Genomic DNA, 24,698 nt, shown 5'->3' with positions numbered 1-24,698 from the left:
AATATTCCTACAACGTATAATCGGTGAATGATAATACAATGCTACTCCGCGTCTAAAACAGTGAAATAACCTAACCTTGAGGAGATTGTGATAACTCAAATCAACTGTTTACAATTCCAACATTCGAAAACAATACATATTTCCTAGTTCTTGCCTTGATTTTGAATAAACCAGTGCTTCTTTCTGCTCAGTCTAGTTGTCCTATCTGCGAATTTCATTCGCATAACTGTTGTGTTGTTGTGATCGTTCCAGGTGAAGATTTGGTGCAATGCGTCCCCACAAGAAAAGGCCACCAGATTTTGTATAAAGGTTACACTTACGTGTTCAAAAGTAGGCTGCAGTGCGGTGCAGAGCAGTGGTGCTGCTCGTACCGGCAGAAAACAGGTTGTATATCCGTGATAAACATGCAACTCAGCGGTGTGGAAGTTGTCAGAGATTTCCACAACCATAAAAAACCTATGTTCTCTGATGGTATGTAGGATAAATTTATACAGCAAAAGGGAGTGTACAGGTTTCTAATGGGGTGGCAACGCGCATGTGACACTGTTTGAGTTGCAGGCGTCCATAGGTTACGGTGACCGCTTTACATCAGGCGGGCCGTATGCTTGTTTGCCACCGACGTAGTATAAAAAAAAAAATTATGAGTATTAGGAATATTTGACATTATGGTTTTTCCTACTTTAAAGTAGCTAGATTGAAGCTCATAAGGTTTGAAAAAAGGGCACTTAATAATGAAATAAAACTATGGAAATGGATTAAATCGCGTATAATGAATTTAAAAATACATCCCGACGTTTCGAACTCTTTACAGCGTTCGTGGTCAACGGGTGACTGAGGAAAAATTAAAATGTGCAAAAGCTACCCACTTACAAGAAATATTAACGGCACTTAATAAATTTTGCCATTGATTTGATAACTTTAACATCAGGTTCCAGCATATTAGACATAGCAAGACCCATTAGTACATACATAAGTCTTGCTTAAAATTATCAAAATATCTCAACCTAAACATGCATCTAAATCTACTATGTGTTGCTTTTAATGCTTTCTTGATCTCTTTTTTATACACTTATTTATATGAAGAAATGTAACTTATTTGATTTTATATATTAAAAAAATTATATAAATAAAATAGCCTTTTATTTTTTCATCCTTTTATTTAGTTATAATGTTGTATAGCTACCAAGTTGTACAATGACACAATAATAAATATATAATGATAATTCCAGTAACCCAGAACCCAGAGGAACTGCCAGAATGGGTATCAATATATTTTATGAAGAAGGATGACAACGCCCAGCGATGCAACATATGCGAGACAGTTGTCAACGCTTCAGAGAAGTCCCTTGATCTCCTAGACCATTTAAAAACAAAACACGCAGAGGTTATAGAGTTACACAAGAACCCAGATTCATCAGTGGGGTTTCGTATAGAGTTTCTTCAGTTGAATGTTCTTGATGATGGTACGGAAAAGACACAGCCAGTGATCTTGGGTGAGGTCTGTGAAGGCCCTACGGAGGAGGTTGTCAGCGAAAAGACCATTGCCCTAACGGATTACGAGCCAACAAATGTCCAGTATGTCCTGATCCCTAAGAAGAGGAAATACAAGCGTGATCATGGTAAGTGTTATCATTTTACTATATTACTCTGGCTTTTGTCCGCAATATTGTCTGTGAGTATTGATACAATACAATTATTAAGGTAACTAAAAATTGCCTCTAAACCACCAAAACTAGTGAGTTTTGGTGTAGTTTTACCATGATTTTTTAGTTTTATGTGTGTTGTAAGTTAAATTTTACCCATCTGTTTCCCATTAGGCACAGATTTTGCATACCTTTTTGTATTTACTTTATTTGAGGACCAGTCTGGCTCAGTCAGCAGTGACCCTGCCTGATAAGCCATGGTCCTGGGTTCGAATCCCGGTAAGGACATTTATTTGTGTGATGATCACAGATATTTCTTCCTGAGTCATGGATGTTTTCTATATATATAAGTATGTTTATTATATTATCTATTTAAGTATGTATATCATCTCTTAGCACCCATAGTTCAAGCTTTGCTTAGTTGGGGCTAAGTTGATCTGTGTAAGGTGTCCTCAATATTTATTCATTTATTTTATTATTTCAAAACAATGTGATAAATATGCCTTGTTTTTTTTTTGATAATTCATAGGAAAATATTAATGGTTAATTAATGGGAGTATGCTAATGAACAGGGAGCGTACTTTTCATGCCGATGACATTAATCTGACGTCACGCTCCGTATAGGGTGATCCCAAATAGTTTTATTGTAAATTATTAATCATTAGTCGTCAATCATTTTAATCGTGTACAAATTACTTCAAATACAGTAGTCCATTTACATGTGGCATAAATAATACCTACTTGAAATGAGAAACGTGAATAAAATTATTTGATTTGTTTTTATAAATAAATTTAATTAAATAGTATTGTTAAAAACACATTACAATAAATACGTAGAAAAGAGAATTCCTCTCTAACGTAAAGCGCACCATCCTTCTTGTATTCATTACCATACAAAGAAATTCATAACTTAAAATGATTAATGACTAATGATTAATAATTTACAATAAAATAATTTGTGATCATCCTATATGGAGCGTGACGTCAAATTGATGTCATCGGCACGAAAAGTACGCTCCCTGCTAATGAATGTTTCGTGTTCCAGAGACCCGGAAACGCAGCTGGGTGTGGAAGTACTTCGACAAGCTGAGCACCATCATCTTCCGCTGCAACATCTGCAACGTCGTGCTATCTATCAAGGTCAGTTTTATATTTTTATATTTGCACTTTACATAATATTTATTATGTATATATACATATAAACATAATATTTAGCCCTTTAACACTTTCGCTACCAAGAACCCGACTGTCGGGCACACCGCTCGTAGAAGCGTAGCCGATTACATGGGTTTCCCCGTATGTAGCGAAAATGTCGTAGCGCCGCGTAGAGCCCGGTTTCGAAAGTGTTAACAGGCAAGATTCGAAAAAATCATGAGTTCAGACCTCATCGTCACCCTATAGTCCTAAAAGTTCTGTGCAAGAAAAAAATACAAAAAGATCTTACAGGGATCTGTGTGACCTTGACCTTGTGTTAGTACTAGTGTTGAGCTAAGCTAAGGCAGCGTCCCCACTTAGGCGTCGCGTGTCTCGCGGCGCACAACGGACGTCTCCGCCACGCCGCCTGAATGTAACCACGCACCTGGCCGCCGCCTGGCGGCGCGTCTTACGAACTTCCTATACAAAATGTACTGAGGAGACGTTTTTTGAATTACATTCAGGCGGCGTGGCGGAGACGTCCGTTGCGCGCCGCAAGACATGCGTCTCATGAGTGTGGACGCTGGCTAAGAGTTGGCTCACAAGTATCCCGCGTTTTGACGATTAAGTACCTTTAACAAATGTCTAACTATAGCAATGAGCTATGACTAGACATATGTAACTCCGTATAGATGGATAAAGTCTTAGAAAAAAAACGTACCTCAAAGCCCTAGAGAAAAAGGTACAGTGGCCTAGATTGGAGTTACAACTTTGGGGAACGCTCGGCTAGATGGCGCTAATATTAATATTTGAAATTTCACACATTGTTAATCTAAGAATATGGGCCAAATTGTCAAAACTGAGGTTCAAAGTTTCAAGCCTGTGTCGAGAGATTTCAGTCTATAATACACTGTGATTACACATTTTACTTTGACAGTAACTCTCTATAATACTCGATCCTCTTTGCTATGACTAATATTTTTATTCTAACAGGGCTGCAACACCAACAATATGAACCGCCACGTCCGCACACGCCACCCGAACATCTACCAAGTCGAAGTGGGGGCAAGGGGGAGGGGGACTCCATCCTGGACCTTCAGGAGGTGGAGACTCCCTACGCGGTGAAAACGGAAGAAATCACGGACAAGGATTATGATGACGGGAGTGTTGGTAAGTTGCTTAGTGCTTACCCTATATCAAAAACTTATATAACTCCGTATAGACCGATAAAGTCTAAGAAAAAAACGTACCTCAAAACCATACAGAAAAAAGTACGGTAAGCTAGATGGCGATACACCTTTGGGGTACGCTCGGCTAGATGGTGCTAATATTAATATTTGACATTTTAACACATATCAAGCTAAGAATATGGTCCAAATTGTCAAAACGGAGGTTCAAAAGTTTTAAGCCTGTATCAAGAGATGACAGTCTATGCAGTGTGATTACACGTTTTACTTTGTCAGTAATTCTCTATAATACTCGATCCTCTTTGCCTATATCTAATAATCGATGGGGAGTAAGGGGGTGAAAGCGGAAGAAATCACCGACGAGGAATATGATGTGGGGAGTTGGTCAAATGCTACCACTAAATCCCGTACTCGTTATGTTGTTAAGAGATTCGTCTCAGTTTTGGGAGGTGTTGTATAGCGTTTGGACGTTCATACTAAAGATCGCTCATCCCTAGTCCAGCCGAACGAAAGTCAGTTGAGAAATGAGGTCTGTAGGAAACTACAGGTCGACGATTTTCGTACAATTTTACAATTCAAGAGATTGGTTTTTATCGACCCAGATATTAGGCATTTATGACAGGCAAAGTATTTGTCAAATTTTTGATGTCCCCGCCCCAGCCCCGGTTTATTTTTTTCTTACAGTATCACTAACTTACTCTTTTCTTACAGTAGAGAGCCCTGACAAGAAGGCCCACCGCAGCTGGGTGTGGTCCTACTTCAAGAAGCTGAGCGGAACCCAGGCGCAGTGCAAGCTGTGCAACAGAAACATCTCCCACGGCGGCAACGCCACCGGCAACATGAACAGACACATCAAGATGATACACAAGGAGGTGTATACTAAGGTCGCAGGTGAGATGGCTGTATATTGCTGTTCTCTTCTGTACTAGCTGAGTGGAGCCCAGTGCAAGCTGTGCATCAGAAACATCTCTCACGGCGGCAACGCCACCGGCAACATGAACAGACACATCAAGATGATACACAAGGAGGTGTACACTAAGGTCGCAGGTGAGATGGCTGTATATTGCTGTTCTCTTCTATACTAGCTTAGTGGAGCCCAGTGCAAGCTGTGCATCAGAAACATCTCTCACGGCGGCAACGCCACCGGCAACATGAACAGACACATCAAGATGATACACAAGGAGGTGTACACTAAGGTCGCAGGTGAGATGGCTGTATATTGCTGTTCTCTTCTATACTAGCTTAGTGGAGCCCAGTGCAAGCTGTGCATCAGAAACATCTCTCACGGCGGCAACGCCACCGGCAACATGAACACTGAACAGGCACATCAAGATGATACACAAGAGGTGCAACCGGCTGTATATTGCTGTTCTCTTCTGTATTAACCCAGTCAAGCTGTGCAGACATCTCTCAATTCCAATTCCACAGTTTGAGGGCCAGCTGCATCAACCAAATTTAACAGACAATCATCGTAACGATTCCCAATTTAACGGTGACAGAGGATTTGATAACCGATGGCTCTTCCACGAAAAGTAACGATTCCCAATTTCGTATAGACTCTTTATCTAAGTATCATTTGTTGCATTAAGTAGGTACTGGACATGTAAACTGGGAACTCCATCATAATATTGTTTCAGGTTAAAAATTTAGAATAATGGTCGATCATTCTTTGTTGTCATGGGCCATTCTCATCCTAGGTCAGTTGAAACGTTGGTTTTATGGTTTTTTACTGAGGTAGCTACAAGTTCTTTCATAACGCGATACCTATCGAGCATCTTGGTACTGCACCTGCGTGACAGGACAAAATTACCCGCCCATACAACCATTTCAGTCGCAAAATCTTCAAATCAGTAACTAACTGTCAAATGTGACATAACGCGTGGTAACGTCGTGCAAACAATGCGACCGTATTGATACAATAACAAAATGTAGTCCGCAAACGACAATCTGAAATACGAAGGTTTCTCAAACTGTCTTGTGAAGTTGTGGACTGGTTGCTTTGAATCATTTAAATATTGAGCGAATTAAATAATAATAAACGACGACGACCATTTAAGCACTCTTCGACATTTTATAGAAATGTGGGAAAGTTAAGAAAAGTGCAGAATGATAATAAAAAAAAAATACAAATAGATAAGCACTTTATAGTTACTTAATGTATTAAATATATAATTTTTAATTCTTATTGATAAAAATGAAGTGTAGTGTTGCTTTACACAATAAAAGTAGGAATCAAATGAAATAGAGTATTTACTGTGATATTAATAGAATTTCTGTTGCGCAATGATAGTTTTTTTCAGTACAGATGCTGCTTTTTTTAACGCAGTAGTGCGAGCAAATAAGCAATGATTCATTTCTTGTCTGGTCGAAACTCTTAGCTTAGATTTAGGTACTGAAAATCGTCGTACGATACACGTGCGAAAAAGACATTCACAACTCGTGTCGATTTAAAACACTCCCTTCGTTCGTGTATTAATTTATCGCTACTCGTATCGATTTTCCTCTTTTCCGCACTCGTATCTACAAGTATTTTGTTTGGGTTACAAAAAAAACACATTATTTACTCTACTACGTTTTATTTATGTCTCTTTAACATTACAAATTTGTAGACACTTATCTATACAAAAATCTTGACAAAAGAAGTACAGATCGCTGAAATTAATGTTGATAGTAATATTAATGACGACTACTTCAACAAGTGTCAATTGTGAAATGCCGCAAAATACTAGTTGCTCTATAGAAGACCATAATAATATGATCCCCGATCCTTTACAACCCAGCAGCTCGGTACGCACGTTACAATTATTTTTTAATCTTCTTTAGTGAGGGCAACTGAGTACGACGGCATATTTAATTGTTTATAAAGTTTGAGGATACCTGGAAAAAATTAATACAAGAAGCCATTTTGAAAATATAATAAATATTCACTGCTTTCGGTCACGCGTGTACGCTGCGACCATTTTGCGACCGTTTGTCGACCGTTTGGTGACCGTTTGGCGACTGTTTTTTACATGGAATATTACCGTCTTAATCCTTTAACAACTTTATTGGTTTTCTAGGCATTATTTTTATTATTTCAGTATAGTATATGCACCGGAGCACTAAAACTTCACCAATCAATATACATAACACGCAAACACCGAGTAGTCAATAATATTATTACTGGTTAAACTGAGGTAAATTGATGGCGCGTTGATAAATTTAGACTTATTTTATGAAATCACTCGAGCAATTTAATTGGCCATGGTAATTAGCCCACATTATATTACAAATGCAAACAATATTTATCTTTAACAAATTCTTACGCCATTACATTTTAATGTCAAATGATTTTATTTCTTTTTTACTTTGACGTCTCTGACAGTCGCCATTTGAAAAGAATGAAATGAACGAATGATTTTGGGAAAGTAGTCGCCAAACGGTAACAATGTGTGATATGGGCGTTCTCCTGTATAGCTAATTTTATTTATGGTAAAAAAGTCGTTTTGCTACATTTAGGTAGGTATATTTGACCAATATAATCATCGCTATACTGAGGATTTTGTAACTTTTCTCCAAAAAAGTTTCTATATTAGGTCAAAAATTTAAAAATCGAAATCATTTATTTAGAAAATAGGCAGGAGTTTACTCGTCATATCATATTATATTACAGTCAAGTGCAAAAATACGTATCGATTTTATCCGCTCAAAAATATGTACCGAGACCTTATTCCGCCGACATAAAGTGCTATGGGACATATTTTTGATAAGTTGTACACACCCATATTTTTACACTTGACTGTACAAAAGATTTAACATTGAATTGAAATAATTGGTTATCCAAAACTTGCCTTAAGTTCATATCTTACCTTCCTACATATTCCTATTTGTTGACAGACGAAAACAGCTGGGTCTGGAAAGTGTTCGAAAGCGACGAAGACGAATTCTACTCGTGCAAGATCTGCCAGTTCAAGTGCACCAAGTACGCCAACATCGACAAGTCTGTGCTCTGCATACTCAAGCATCTGAAGGCGGACCACGGGGTCGTATCCGGTGACCAGATCATCACTAGTGTGGACTGCGACACCTAACCGCAGTGATAGTGGACTTTACTCGCTATCTAAGGTTTGATTTCATGTGAAACATCACAAAACATGAGTGTTAATTCATTTATGGAGTTACAGATAATTTTTTTTAGGAATGTATTACCAATTAAAAGCCATGACAAGACATCTGAATACAAACCATGGGGTTTTGTCCGGTAACCAGGCTATGGCACTGGTCCCACTGCGAGCTACTAAACTATCGGCTATAAAAACGAACAAAAGATAGCAATAAAAGAGACACGGCTATATTGATAGCTCACCACCGCTGGGCGAGTAACTATAAACATCGCCGTGACTCTTTTACTTACGCGGAGTGATTATCTTTTGATTTGTTTTTATAGCCGATAGCTCATAGCTTACTAGCTCTGTCTATCTATTACTAGTGTGGACTGCGACTCTGAACCGCAGTGATCATGAACTTTACTTGCTCTGTAGTGTGAAGGTTTGAGTTCATAGACGTTTAAACGCTAGCCGTTTTATCAAGACATGATTTTGAATTCCATCTCAAAGATGAAAATAAGTTAAATTTGTTGTAAAAACTACAGGAATTCCACCAAAAATATTGATGCAAGATGTTGATGTTGATGCAAGATTTATGGGGTCCAGTGAAATTTTGTTTGCCAACGTATTACTGATTAAAGTCACGACAAGACAGTTATCTGCTTATCAAACTTCTGGCGGACCATGGGGTCAAGTTCAGCGACAGATTATCAATGCTGCAATGATTGTGGACTTTTTTTTGCATTTTCTTTAGATTTGATTTCCTGTGAAGCTATTTTCTATGCAAGCCGTCTAAATGCTATAGTAATGTAGGATTACAAACCGATATTGTTTGCAAGCGTATGTGATTATCAATTAATATTATGTCACGAGAGTTGTCTAGTTTCTCAAATCATTTGAAACAGACCTTCGACATGTCTCTGGAGTGATAACTAGGGTGGATTGTACCTTTGATCTACATTCATTGTAGACTATTAGAAGTGATGTAAGGTCGATTTTGTAATCTAGATGCCTTGACGGCATATGTTTAGATTCTTTTATATCCACAACCTAACCGCAAAAGAAATATAGTCGTGTGGCCATATTTTTGGTACGTTGTCCGCATATATATTTATTACTTTGACTGTACTTTGTCTACCTTGAAGTGGTTCAAGGTCCGAGTATTAGCGGCGTGCGAGTAGAATTGAATACGTACAATGACTAGCCTGCGCGCGCACGTCACGCAAGCGGTGTGACGTCTCTCATATGGTTCTGTATGTGACAACGGTCACTTGCACCCAGTGTGACAGACCTTAAGATTTTCATTAATTGGTTTCTTGGGAACAGATCTTTAAAAATATTTCACACAGAGCTAAGTATATTGATTTAGAACTCTGTGTGAAAGCAATACTTTTTGTAATTATATAGTGATCTTTACATAGTTAATTTAAAAAAACTCACTAGTAATGTTGATTTGTAAAGTTAGGAGTGCACTAAAGTATAAATAAAAGCTTTTATAATCGTTGGTTCTTGAGTGCATTCTTAAAAATGAAAATGTTTTCGTGGACTGCATTTGTTTACTGTAAATTACAAAATGTTAATATTTTATTACTTAAGTTTCATAATAATATTTATTTTCTTCGGAATGGTAGCGAGTTTTAGTTTTTTGTTTTTAGTAAGTATTTATATTTATAACTTAAAATAATTTTTAAAATAGTATATGTAATTCGGTAGGCTAATTTTGTTTGTACTATATAAGATTTTTAGTAATAGTAGGGTTAATGGTCAACCTTCTTTTTATCTAAGTAAGTTGTATATTTTACAGAATATAAATAAAACTATTGCTTGACTAATCTTGTTAAATTATGCCCAATAAGTTATTATTACAAGGTATTTTATGGGTTACGCCTTGACTACACTTTTCTCAGTATGGAAATGCAATGACAATAAGTCAAAGGTTTTAGGTAAATAGTAATGATACCTACGCATAAACAAACATGCCGAAGTGAGTACGAGCTAATTCAGTCACTTGCTGACATGAATGCGAAATTTTTAAGAAAAATATACCTAGTTCTAAATTTTAATATTACTGCAAATATTTTTTATACGATTACATTATATTAATTCTGCTCAATGACTACAACCCGGACTCGATGATTTGAACGTTTTTTTCTTTTAATATAGGTTCAGGTAAACCAGTGTTGCTGGAAGTCCGGAAACGTATAATATTGAGCAGCATTCAAGGCAAAACTCCATATAAAATATCACAAGATATGCACCTCCCAAGAACCACGGTACATGGTATCATCCAACATTACAGGAAAACCGGGAAAGTACAGACTTCGGATATACGGGGCCGGGGCCGTCCTCCGATTACAACAGCTGCAGACAATTTAATGCTTAAGACTATTATTGAGCAGAACCCGAAGGCTTCACTAAATAAACTTGCTAGTCTATGGAGTGACATGATTCACAAAAGCGTGTCTGCGGATACTTGCAGCCGTGTTAAGAAGAAATTTGGATACTGATCGCATGGGCTTTGAATTTTGTTTTTATATAAGGTCAGTGTGGAGAAGACCGTCTACTGAGTATAACTTTTGTATTTATATATCTATCACTTCTTACACCTCCGAAGGTATACCAGTTTTTCATCCTTAATCCATTGATCTTCAATAGATATCCCTAAGACGAACACTAGTTAACACAAAACTTGATTCGTGTTTCGAACTCGACCACCGAGTTCAACAAGGTTACGTAAAAACTTAAAATAAAATAGAAGCAGTTGGAATATTTGTGCATTATGTATGTAACTTGTTAATTTAATAATCGTTCTTCCTGTCTAGTACAATTAATGCTATTAAAACGCGTTCAATTTATGGTTATATGTCCTGAAATATGTAACTTGGAAATTGTGCCTAGTCGGAAAGACCGGCATATAAGGGTAAGGCACCTTTTTTAGGCTTTATGGAAATAAGTCGACTTTAAACTGGTGTTGTCAGGTTAATTTTAATCATAAGTTTCGGCTTTGCTTTTGTCTGGACCTGAAAAAAGAAGGTTATCAACCTCATTAATTTACGGGAAATATGACGGTCATGCCTTATAAATAGAAAATTTCTGATATGTTGAAAATATCAACGTTATTTGTTTTAATAATATATATCACATTTTTACACACCCCACTGCGGTCCATGGACCGCAACGTTGTCAGTCGTCTCCAGGCCCTTGCAGTGCAGTGACGTGCCGTGATGCATTTACTTTCCACGTGAATAATGCGTTCTTGTGTGCTTAAAGATTGTTCTAATCACTTGAAAAAATCAAATAAAAGTCAAGGTGTGACATTTCATCGGTAAATTAAACAAAAAACTTGTCTATAATATTTTAAGATTGAATATTCTACAAACACGCGAGCGGGAGCGGGACTGCCGCCATTTTGGTGACGCAATCATAGACTAGAAAAAGTTAACCGCGCAGATGTGCCATTTACATTGTTCCTACTAATGTGTTTCACCCGGCATTTGTCACGGCTCATGGGAGCCTGGGGTCCGCTTTTGACGACTAATCCCATGATTTGGCGTAGGCACTAGTTTTACGAAAGCGACTGCCATCTGACCTTTCAACCCGAAGGGTAACTAGACCTTATTGGAATTAGTCCGGTTTCCTCACGATGTTTTCCTTCACCGAAAAGCGACTGGCAAATATCAAATGACATTTCGCACATAAGTTCCGAAAAACTCATTGGTGCGAACCGGGGTTCGAACCCGCGACCTCCGGAACGAAAGTCGCACGCACCTACCGCTAGGCTACCAGCGCTTCGTTAATATTTTTTGAGTGAAGTTGTATTTTTAGCACGCTCACTTTTTGCAGTTTTCTTTGGCCTAGTCATGAAAAAAGGGAACAATGGATACGCTTTGTCCAAAAATTGTGCTGAGGAAACTTGGTTACCAACTGACTACACATATATATGTTCATTCATTGTATTTTAAAGAAGAAGATAAGTACAGCACAATTATATTAATTTGTGTTGTTTAAGTTGTAAATAAATAAATCATTTTGACTAGAATAGCCGTATTTAAACTAAATGTAAAATTCCCGTTAGGCAGAATATAATAATGTGTCACATCTGATGGTGGACCTACTCTATGCGTTAATGGCCGCTCCCCCCACCCCGCGCATTTGTCAGCATGTGCAGTGTTTTCGCTTGGCAACGTCGCCTCTAGTACGTAGTACATATACCTCAATGTCTATCACATTAAAAAGTGATTTTTGTCACATAAGTTTACTTTAATTCACCAAAGTATTATAAAAGCTGTGTAGAATATAAAATTTGCTAGCCCATAGGACCATGCGGATCACTCCAGACTACTTTAATAGTCTACAATAGTTTAATCCCCTCAAACTTAATTTCAAATAAAGTACCTATTAGTCCAGGTCTATTGCCCGCACTGACCTTACCCATTTCTAAGTACAGAGATGGCTAGCTGAGGGCATACATTTTTAAACGGCCGCGCTATTTCGCCTGCCGCTGCATTGAATTAAAGTGGATGTGTGCACCTAATAAATAATTAACCTTGAAAATTGTTTTGTTCAGTCAACAGGTGGCAACCCAGCTATCTGTTTTCTAAAAGCAACCACTGAACAGCGTTTTACTGATCGTGTCAGTATGACAGTTACCTTTTCGTTAGGCGTGACTGGCGTGAGTTTCTGTACAGATGTAGTTCGAAAAGATTTGTCTTCGTATTGTTACGGAAACATACGAACGTGTCATGCTAATTCAGTCAGTCTCAGTAGAAGATGAACTGACATTTAGTGAACTAGCATGACAATTACGAACGTCTATAAAATATAGTTTTAAATTTTAATATTATTGCAAATATTTTTATACGATTACATTATATAGTTAAGCGTTTGATTTTGCTCAATTTATTTACCTACTAGCGGGACCCTATGATTTGAAAGTTTTTTCTTTCAATATAGGTCGAGGTAAACCAGTATCGGTGGAAGTACGGAAACAAATAATATTAAGCAGCATTCAAGGCAAATCTGCATATAAAATATCACAAGACGTTCAACTCGCCAGATCCACGGTACAAGGTATCATCCAACATTACAAGAAAACCCGGAAAATAACTTCTTTAGATAAAACGGGCCGTGCTCCGATTACAACAGCTGCAGACAATATAATGCTTAAGACGATTATTGAGCAGAATCCGAAGGCTTCGCTAAAGACACTTGCTAGGCTGTGGAGTGACACGATTCACAGACACGTGTCTGTGGATACTTGCAGACGCGTTAAGAAGAAATTTGGGTACTGATCGCATGGGCTTTAAATTTTATTTTTATTATATACCAACCCTAAGGGCATACATTATTAGAACGGCCGCTAATTCTCCTACCAGCTATTTGTTCCTTTACTGTATTGAGTTACAGTGGTGGTGGTGGTGGGTTGGATGTGTGCATCTAATAAATAATAAAATAAAAAACCTTGGAAAGTGTTCGGTCAACAGGTGACAATCCAGGTGTACCTATCACTTTCCTAAAAGCAACCACTAAACAGCGTTTTACTGATCGTGTATATCCTCGTGTTCCGTCACTGCATAGTTATGACAGTTTCGTTTTACAAGGTGTTTTATGGATTAGAACCGTAAGAGACTCTTACGCCTTACTACACTTTTCTCAGTCTGGAAAGGTAATGACAATAGTCAAAGGTTTTCGGTAAATTGTGATGGTAAGTAATGTAAGTATGCATAAACAAACATGCCGAAGTGAGTACGAGCTAATTCAGTGACTTGTAGTAGATACGAATGCGAGATTTTTAAGAAAAATATAGTTATAAATTTTAATATTACTGCAAATAATTTTTTATATGATTTACATTACATAATAAGTGTTTAATTTTGCTCAATTTATTTACATACAAGCGGGCGGCGATGATATAATTTTTTTTTCTTTTAGGTAATTTAGGTCCAGGTACAGGTAAAACAGTACCGGTGGAAGTACGGAAACAAATAATATTGAGCAGCATTCAAGGCAAATCTCCATATAAAATATCCCAAGATGTGCGCCTCGGCAGATCCACCGTACATGGTATCATCCAACATTACAGGAAAACCGGGAAAGTACAGCCTTCGGATATACCGGGCCGTCCTCCGATGACAACAGATGCAGACAATTTAGTGCTTAAGACTATTATTGAGCAGAATCCGAACGCTTCACTAAAGAAACTTGCTAGTCTATGGAGTGACATGATTCACAAACGTGTGTCTGCGGATACTTGCAGCCGTGTTAAGAAGAGGCTTGGGTATTAATCGCATGGGCTTTGAATTTGAATTGAATTTTGTTGAGGGCATACATTTTTGAAACGGCCGCGCTATTTCGCCTGCCGGCTATTTGTACCTATACTGTATTGAATTAAAGTGGATGTGTGCAGCTAATAAATAATTGACCTTGAAAAGTGTTTTGTTCAGTCAACAGGTGGCAACCCAGCTACCTGTTTTCTAAAAGCAACCACTGAACAGCGTCGTGTTCCGTCACTGCATAGGTATGACAGTTTCGTTTTCAATACGGCGTGAGTTTCTGTACTGATTGATGTTTCGTGCCCAGGGGGGGGTCACGTGGTAAAGGCCCAGGCCCCAGGGGGGTCACGTGGTCTATTTGTATGGCCAACCTAGGCTCCAGGGGGGGGTCATGACCCCCATGACCCCCCCCCCTGAATCCGCGCATGGATGTAGTGCGAAAAGATTTGTCTTCGTATTGTTACGGAAGAGTACGAACGTGTCATGCTATTTCAGTCAGTCTCAGTAGAAGATGTACTGACGAGCATGACTGAACTAGCATGACAAATGTTTCCGGAAAAATACGAAGGAAATCGTTTTTTCACTACATCTGTAAGTATGTATTTGGTTATCCTTTTATTCTGCCTAAAAGATTAATATTTTTCAACCAAAAGAAAATCTTATAACTACTCAATCACAGCCCAACAGCTCCTTATCCATTCCATTATACAAAAACAAGTTGTATATTTCAATTTGACGGCCTACCTGTTTCATCACAGTGATTGAGATTAACAATTGAATGTCAATTTTATGACCATTTCTGGGACGATATTGTAACTCTGCGACTAATAGTGACAGGTCCTAGTTCGTCGCTTCCGAGGTTTGTTTGTATCATATTCGTACCAATGTCCTGCCAACGCATTCTTATGTAGCAAGCGACAAAGTAGGCCTTATGACGTCTTATCTTAATCTGGCTCGGCCACTTAGTCGCTTATTCTTTCGGGTTCAGTATATATTTCAGTTTATAATTTAATTTAGTGTGATTTTAAAAAGTTATAAAAATAAAAACTCTTGGACAAGACAAAATGCGTACGTATTGATACTTGCCTCAAGGTTGGATACTGCTACCCTGAATCGTCTGGAAGATATCGCTTACAGCAGTTATAGCGATAAGACCGCCTGTTGCTTTATTCTTACTAATCTTACTGTACATTTTAGAGGATGCGCCCACGGGCGACAGTCGCTGGGCGACTTTTTTGTCGCACGCATCTAGTTTATGAGCTAGTATGAAAGTGTACACACCATGACCAGCACATGTGCCCACTCTCATACAAGCCAATAGACTAGATGTGTGCGTCAAAAATCGTCGAGCGACTTTGTCGCCCGTGGGCGCACATGCACTCTTATACATATTTGTGGTGCAACAAAGACTGAGGTACAGCGAGGCAAATCTCGACCGGAGGGCAAATGTATCTGGTCCATTTTTTTTCCATGTTTTACAATGTTTGCATTATGAAATAGAGTGTCCACCGGTTATATATGGTATGCGTGTTCAGTGAATACATGTAGAACTCAACATCATAGTGTAATAATGGAAAAAATGGATTACTTACAATTGCTCCCAAGTCGAGATTTGTCCCGCTGTACCTATGTAAGTACTTCTTAAAGTTGTTGTTGTTGACCAAAGTTGTAGAACTTATTACATAAAAGTATAGAAGTGGTTTCACGGAAGTATAGTGTGGCATAGTGGGTTTGGGTGGTGGCCTAAATTATACGTTGTACTTTTTGCAATAATAATAGAGTCAGATCCAATTAAGTTGGTAGTAATTTTTATAGCTTAGCCTGAACTGTCTTAGGCGACTTTAACAAAATTATTACATTAAAAATTACAAGTAGGTAATAAAATGTACATGGTATGTACGGAAACGCTAGAATTTTAAATGATTAATAATGTAGGAGCACTATGAAATATATCTATACAAGGATACATTTAGGCCACCCTATACCTAATAGATAAAAATCAAACCACACAAAACATTTATGACTAGTTAGGTTTATTTTATAGAAACATCAAGTCACACATTGAAAGTTTTCTACTTTAGTATTCGGCAAATATCACTATAACGGTAAACATCACTATGCTTAATATTTTTTAAGTTACACAACCATACATAATACATGTACATATTTTTGAGAGGTAGATGTTACTATATCTTTATAAAAATATCTAATGTATTTAACAAAGATATTAAATAATACCAACTGTTACCACTAGTTGTGGTCGAAACGACAATCTTTGGTAGTCAACGTCAATTAAAAAGTATCACGTGACTTTTCTGACGATCTGCCATTCCGATGCATACCTATATTTTTTATGGCTTTTTCAATGTAGGGTGAACTTGAAAAAAAAACGATTTTTTATCAGTTTCGTTCATTCCAATTAGTTAGAAAAAAGTATTATATATACTAATATACAATAATGACAATCTTAGTGATAACAGATGGCAATATCACAAATTACTTTATTAATTTTGTTTTCTCCCTTTAGTAAGTATTTAAAGTAGTAAGAATTTAATTGGCAATTTGACAGCGATATTAATTAAAACAATACTTAATACTTTTGATTTTGTTGATAATACAATGTCTTATAAGTAACACCCTGTATTTGATCCTAATAAATTTGAATAATTCTTTTAAAATAATTTAAATAAAATTTATTAGTAAGTACATGTTTAACAAATAGGTACACTCAGCATTCTGAGACGATGATCATCGACAATTTGAGATATCATACATAATAGGTAACTAAGTCATAAGAAAATTAAATAAGGGTTATTTTAGCAGTAAGTATTATAGATTATTGATATTTATTCCCGTAAGCTGATAACAACACCAACATAATATCTATGTAAGTATATGACACATTTTATTTTGACATCGAATTCATACACTATACCTATGAGGTACACAACATTTTATATTAAGTCTAATTATTGTTGAGAACATCAATTTATTGCTTAAGGAATAAATACTAAATTAATATAATTAAGATTTGGTTTATTGGCTATAAAAACGAACAAAGATAAGCACTCCCGTGCGAATAAAAGAGACACGGCGATGTTTATAGTTACTCGCCCAGCGGTGAGCGGTGTCTCTACTTTTTTGTTCGTTTTTATAGCCGATAGCTCGTAACTTTCTTCCTATTTTGATAATGGATAACAAACTCCCTAAGGAGCATTGTGGTCACTTTAAAAGCAGAGTAATTATGAAACAAGGAAGTATTTACAAACCAGAAGCTCTTGACCACTTCAGTAATTCGGTTCTGCGGTGAATAAAACCCTCAAAATAAAAACCAATTTAATTTTTTTCCCCTCACTAGCTCGGAAACACGTGTTTTGTCCTTTAATACCAGCGGGTAAAAACGCATTTTATCCACTAGTGGGTAAAGTAATTTGACCTTGAATAAAGTCAAATTAACTGATTTAAAATTGATAAAAGTAGGTGAATCTAGTAATAAAGATGATTTACCACCTGTGAAACTACTAGAAGCAGTGATAAACGCATATTTTTGCGTTGTAGTTTCCTCGCTGTAGTGAGGGGAAAAGTTTTGTGTTACTCTCGGGTGCAAATGTATTTTACTTCTCGTGTGTTAAAAAACTCGCAAGTTCAGGATTCTATTCTCGAACCACTCGCTTCGCTCGTGGTTCAACTATAGAATCCTTTCACTTGCTCGTTTTTCAATTCCACACTCGGCGTTAAAATACAACTTTGCCCCCTTGTATAACAAATAACTATTAAGGTTGTGGTGTCGATTGCAGATATATGAGTGCGTAATAGAAGAACCAAGGTTTGCTCACTGTTGTTTAAGTTTTTTAGGCGATTAGAGTTCAGAATTATTTCACTTTCAAAGTTACCCCAATGCACGATATTTATAATATGATTTATATGATACATACGAATAATTCTGTATCTGCTTAGAACTACTGGTTATTAAGGTCTATAATTATACTTTGAGCTTAAATAGTATGATATACATGTATTTACATATTATATAAATATTTTTTCGTCTTTTTGGCAGTAGGTATCTAAACTTATACATAAGTATATCTAATCTAAGACTAAATTCCATTGATTTCACAGGCAAAGTATTTTGGCACGGCGTTTTACATATTTGTACTGTTTTCTACCCTTTTCTGGCATACATTTTGAAATATACATAATAAAAAGTAGAGGAGAAAGTATATTCACAATAGTAAACTACAATACTAATATCAGATGTAAACAGTCAAAACATAACATATTTGATACGTTTAATTCAATCTTTCCTTTTCTTTTTTCTATGCTGATGAAGCACTCTTCAAAAATAATTAGGTACTTACAAATATTTTAACCTAGACTCCAACTTCCTAACTAGTTCACTCATTTTTTTTGAACAAGTATTAGGTATAAAAATGTAACTTCGATTTTTGTTAAAGATTAGAGAAGAGAGCATTAGAAAATAAAACGAATCATGTGAGGACACGAAAGCAAGCACCTCGGCAGCGTTTTTTAAATACTTACTTATATCGCTGCTCCTTACTCCAAATACAGTCTGGCAAAAAAAAGTAGAAATTAAAATTTGGCAACATAGTACCTAGTGTCGTCCCTTCAATATATGTGAGAAAACGAGACGACACTACGATGTTGCCACTTTTTAATTTCTGCTCTTGTTTGGCAAGCTGTAAATCAAATAACTTTCCTGTCTTTAAACAACAAAGGGATGCATCACGATATATAAGAAAAATGAAGATTATAATGTTGATAATCTGCGCGTGTATCAAATGTTTTTGGAACAGGGATTTTTAACTGATGACAATTCACCGTAGGCTTTTTATCCAACAATATAAACACTATTAGTAAAATACAGTTTTAGCTTGACGACTCACAAAAGTACAGGAATTGTCAGGTATCAATTATCAAGTTGGTGAAATAGGCCTGATGGACTGTCAGCGTATGAGGTCAATACCTATTTAATATGGTTTTAGATTTAAGTCGCAGCAGCAGGCGGCTTCGGTCCGCAATTATGCGTGCTCTGTATGTAAACGATCCTGCCCTGTAAGTATGGAGCGCCGCCTTGCACCACGGGCCGCGCGAGCACCTCCAGCGAATCTTGCCGTTCCTCGCGCAGCCGTTGAACCTGAACCTGTAGCCGCCGACGTTGATGCCCATCTTGCCCTGCTTGCTGAGGCAGTAGGACGCGAAACAGTCGATGCCAGTACCGATGAGACCCACTGAAACGAAGAAAGTGTCAGTATTGTTGAGGTAAATTATCTATTTCGTCACTACTTTTAAAAAAACTTGTATCTTCGTCTGTCAATTAAAAGAAAATTGCAGTAAGATGTATGGAATGCATATAGACTTACTGCGTTTTAACTTTGAGGAACAGCGTGAGATACGAGATTTTTTAAAAGTAGTGACGATTTGTATGATGATCAAATTTTTGGATCGCTCAGGTAGTTATTGAGCGAACCAAGAATCAGGACTATGTCATCTAACGTTAAAAGGTTATACTAAGGTAGGTAAGTACATACTTACTACCACAATTAGCTATACAAACCTTTTATTCTTCCAAAAATATTCGTGAAGCAGAACACGAGGATAATCGACCCACTGACAACGATATCCACCGTTTCATTTCTGCATCAGACGCATCGTGGCTCGCCGCACTGCAAATACTAAATCAAGTATAGAAACTTGTTTAGCTTACACTTAGCTTCTAAGGCAATCTTAAACTTAGAACAAAGGAGAGGTACTTGTTTGTGCTGATTATTTGTTTACTTCTGAATTACTATTTAACATCGCCATTAACTATATTTTTCTCTTCCAGTTCGTTTCGGGATCTCCAATCGAGGCCACGTGGTCGTCCACGTTGGGCGCCACAAGTTCATCAAGCACGAGTGCTACAGGAATAAGATCAGGTGGACCTGCAGTAGAAGAATCCAGTTCGGCTGCAAAGCTAACTTGACTACCGAGAACTGCTCCGGAATCCCTGATATTGTCAGGTCTTCTTTGGACCATAATCACGCTGCGTGAGTTAGGGCTTTATAATAAATATTCTTATAAAAGAAAGACATCACAGGCAACGCTCAAAAGAAGCATTAATTAATATTACAAAGTATTTGGTTATTGTGGACCACAGCAGTTTTATTGGACTAGTTATGTGTGTATGATCTGGCAGAAGTATCTTTAATATAATTTTAATCCTCTCATTTAAGATATTCCAACGTTTTTCTGATTAAAATAAATTCGATCTCTTCTGCACATTCACCAGGATGATCATATTTTTAGCCATTCCTTCTTTTTTATCTAGTTTTATTGTATTTAAATAAGAATAACTGAGTGGCCTTAAGAGCTTTCTAGTGCCTTAGATATTAAGCAGATCGGACATTAAACTTTTTAGTATGTATTTATTACATGTAGTTAGTTTAAGTACTATGCAAATGTATGATAAGTGATATTTCAGAAATAAAATGAGAATATCGAATCATAAAATAATAATGTAATCTAAATTACTACTTATTATATTTTATATGTAAAAAAATATTCTAGGAATATTTTGTCTTATTTCATGTTTAATTAGGTACTTACTAAATACAATAAAGATGTGCCTTTTTTTCATATTGTTAAATAAAACGAGGTTTTGTATTTGTTAGTTTTTATTATATTCAAATAAATTGTTGATGGTATATCTTGGTGCCACCCTAGGAAAACAACCTGGAGAACGCCAATCACTAAAGAAAAGCTGCTGTATCTATGCAGTTACCTATAATTTGTCACAGTAGTATGGTATGGCATGGTTATCCGTGGATATTATGTTGACTTTTCTTATATGTTGCCATATTGTAAGTGTGATAAATAATTGATTAATCACTCCCTTAGGGTCAACTCACTTAATTATTTTTATAACGCCGGGTGATCATGTGCACCTACCAAAATATGAACCGGCCCATTTGAACTAATTAACATATAAACATAAGTCACATTGAGTTAACATAAGTCAATGTTTAAGTATGAGATATTCTGCTAGTATCTCATACTTAACTGTATTTGGTTCAGCTCGCTTCGTCGTCACGATCCAAGGGAATACATGCATTGAGATCGGAGAATAGAAATTCGTGGAGCGACATTCCCATGTCGACAAAATCAGGTGGGCTTGCGCCAGGAGGCAACAGTTCGTCTGGCAAACCCAATATCGTCAGGTCTTCGCTTGTGCATAAATAAACAAGTTGATTAACCCATTCAGGGCCAGCAACTCAGCAAATGAGTCATGATGAAACAGTTTCGCAGGGCCGATGACTCGCATGTGAGTCCTGAATAAATTCTGATTTAAACATAAACAAAACGCAATATGACGAAATAATCTATTATGTAAGTATAATTTGAGCTAACAACCGTTTTCATAAGGTATAATGAAAAAAAAATTACTGTCAATTAAAATAAATACGCTCAAATGAAGAGGATTCACACTAGTGACCTATTTGACTAATGTAGCGTGTTTTTTATTCTTTTGCTAAGTGTATTTTCAGTGAGATAAAAATGAATAAAAATATTGTAATATCTGGGATGATATAATATCTGACATTTTCAATTGTTTCAGATATTGCGGATGCAGGCTGACGATCGCGGATCAACCGGCAAAATATTAAGTAGATCCGCCGTTGTCAGGCATGCATCCGCAATATCTGACACAAATGAAAATGTCAAATATTATATCATCCCAGATATTACTATATTGTTATGCGTTCGTATTGTTATCTTGCTCACTTAGTCCATCATCAGAACCGGCAAAATATTTAGTACGGATGATGAACTACTTAAGTGATCAAGATCTAACGGATTCTGACGAGGAAACCGGAGAAGGCCCTCGGATAGAGCCCGCAGAATGGTCATACCGTCAGCAGCAGCAAACCAAAGTGCCAAATTTTATTACTTATTACATGAGCTGAGTGACCAAAGTCACCAACTCAGTATTTTGAATTACTGTTTAATGTTACGTTTTTAACATTTTTAATCGAAAATATCAATGCTTGTGCAGTGAAGCTTTTCGAAGCCAATGATCAATTACACGCCAGAATCACAAAATGGAAAACGTTGTACATGCCAGAATTTCGTGTGTTTTTAGGCCTTTTATTTCATGTGGGGACTATAAAGTTGGCAAGGATAGTGGATTACTTTCGATTAGGTTAGTTTAGCAAAAATTGTCAAGAAATAGGTTTTTATGAATTTTTATGTTGACAATGGTGATGAAAGTAGATTAAATAAAGTATCTGGACTAGTCGAACATTTTAATAAAATTATGGCATCGGTGTTTTATCCCGATAAGATACTTTGTATCGATGAACCTCTTGTTCTTTGGCGTGGCAGACTTTGGTGCCGTCAATACATTAAAAACAAATCCCAACAATACGGTGTTAAACTGTATTTGTTAACTGACCAGTTTGGATGTGTATTGAAGGTTATAGTATACGGAGGAAAGGCTGATATCGACCTTGTTTATGGTTAATTGGTTAACCCTTTCAAGCGAGCTATGTCTATTCGACGTCGCCACATAGGCGTTAATAAACTTTTAATTGACATCACTCGCTTGAAAGGATTAAAAAGTAAAGGCTGACTAGAAATACACATAATCACGCGCTAAGTAGCGGAATTTCATTATAAATATTTTTTTAATAATTTTCTGAACCGTTGAAACAGAAAACAGTTGGTTAGTAAAAATGTTGCATAAGATTGTTCAACTGGCCGGATTCATAAGCGGCAATTTATTTTTCCCCTCACTAGCTCGGAAACACGTGTTTTGTCCTTTAATACCAGCGGGTAAAAACGCATTTTATCCACTAGTGGGTAAAGTAATTTGATCTTGAATAAAGTCAAATTAACTGCTTTAAAATTGATAAAAGTAGGTGAATCTAGTAATAAAGATGATTTACCACCTGTGGAACTACTGGAAGCAGTGATAAACGCATTTTTTGCGTTGTAGTTTCCTCGCTATAGTGAGGGGAAAAGTTTTGTGTTACACTCGGGTGCAAATGTATTTATTTTACTTCTCGTGTGTTAAAAAACTCGCAAGTTCAGGATTCTATTCTCGAACCACTCGCTTCGCTCGTGGTTCAACTATAGTATCCTTTCACTTTCTCGTTTTTCAATTCCACACTCGGCGTTAAAATACAACTTTGCCCCCTTGTATAACAAAAAACTATTGCGTTCGCGCCAGGCCCGAGACCCATGAGCTGAGTCACGCGTGTTAGCTAAAAACGGTTTGTATGGTGGCCCGGCGTGATGTGTACGCTCGACAGCCCTTGGCCATGAATGGGTTAAAGTATGTATAAAATATGTCTTAGAGCCAGTTTAGTTGCATCGAAATATCGGGAGCTCGACAAAAATAAAAAAGGTAATCACGGTCAATATCCCAGTCAATATAAGTCTAATAACCATACAAAAATCCACTTATTTATAATCTGTCCCATCTTGTAGGAATTTGAATAAGCTTTATAAAATAATATTATTGTATTTTTTCTGTTTAAATATTTATATTGTTTATCCGCAGGTAAACATTAACAATCAACATTATCAACAATTTATGGTACTAGCCACCAATAGTCTGTCCGATAATTCCAGATTAAGACCCTTCCGAGTATCTCTCGACAAGTCGATACTTACTTGAGAGGTTACAACAAAATTAATCATCGACATTTACTAGCACAGTCCTTCATACAAATGTGTATGTTTCGCGTCCCCAGCAGACACCACAATTTCACCTACCGTCTTCACCACAGCCTTGCAGTTAAATCTCCGCCGGTACCGACAGTACCAGAGTTGGACCCGGTTCCCGCGGCCGGCGTTGTGAGGCGTGAACGAGAACCCTTGGTATATCAGGGAGGGGTGGGTTCCGTTGGTTTGCATGATTTGAACTGGAATAAGATGATTCGTCAGCTCGATGCCTGTCGGGGAAACGTTCCAATGGCAAGCCTGGGTAACTTTATGGCAGTAAAATAAAGAACAAGAGAATTTAATTTTACTGTATTACATTACACAATGCCTAGTGAATACTGACTGGAATCTACCGAAAAAAATAAGGTAGAGACTCCTCTCTAAATTCCACTAAACAGTTTCCTTTGGTGAATAACATTCCTGACTAGTAAATAAGGATTGCAATTTGCAAGTTATACAAATATTATCCTAAATCTTCAAAGTAAACGAAACTAAACAATACGAAATCACTTAATTTTACAATTTGCTATTTGGGTAAATAATAAATATTTCTTCGATTTTTGTGACATTTAGGTTAATGTTGTTAGTTAAAGAAAATATATATCCATTATTCTCCTCAAATAAACCATAACTATGGATCACAGTTTTGCA

The 24,698-nt window shown here is 36.9% G+C and overlaps 1 protein-coding gene across 1 annotated transcript; it reads left to right on the top strand.

The window, feature by feature from the left end:
• The first annotated feature begins 1,216 nt into the window (after positions 1-1,216).
• LOC125235023 lies at positions 1,217-9,878 on the top strand. Its single transcript, XM_048141479.1, has 5 exons — positions 1,217-1,575; positions 2,689-2,783; positions 3,771-3,947; positions 4,676-4,855; positions 7,841-9,878. The coding sequence occupies exons 1-5, from the start codon at positions 1,217-1,219 to the stop codon at positions 8,032-8,034; spliced, it is 1,005 nt and encodes a 334-aa protein (XP_047997436.1). The 3' UTR covers positions 8,035-9,878.
• Positions 9,879-24,698: the final 14,820 nt, after the last annotated feature.

Source organism: Leguminivora glycinivorella, chromosome 2 (genome assembly GCF_023078275.1).
Source record: "Leguminivora glycinivorella isolate SPB_JAAS2020 chromosome 2, LegGlyc_1.1, whole genome shotgun sequence".
Classification (NCBI taxonomy): Eukaryota; Metazoa; Arthropoda; class Insecta; order Lepidoptera; family Tortricidae; genus Leguminivora; species Leguminivora glycinivorella.
Note: the sequence above shows the minus strand (reverse complement) of the source record. Positions and strands in the feature narration are given on the sequence as shown.

Bases quoted from the DNA above. Each gene is read 5' to 3' on its own strand.
- LOC125235023 (XM_048141479.1), top strand. From the start codon at position 1,217: ATGATAATTCCAGTAACCCAGAACCCAGAGGAACTGCCAGAATGGGTA. The intron at 2,784-3,770 runs GTCAGTTTTATA...TTATTCTAACAG, and splicing joins ACGTCGTGCTATCTATCAAG to GGCTGCAACACCAACAATAT. The intron at 4,856-7,840 runs GTGAGATGGCTG...ATTTGTTGACAG, and splicing joins GGTGTATACTAAGGTCGCAG to ACGAAAACAGCTGGGTCTGG.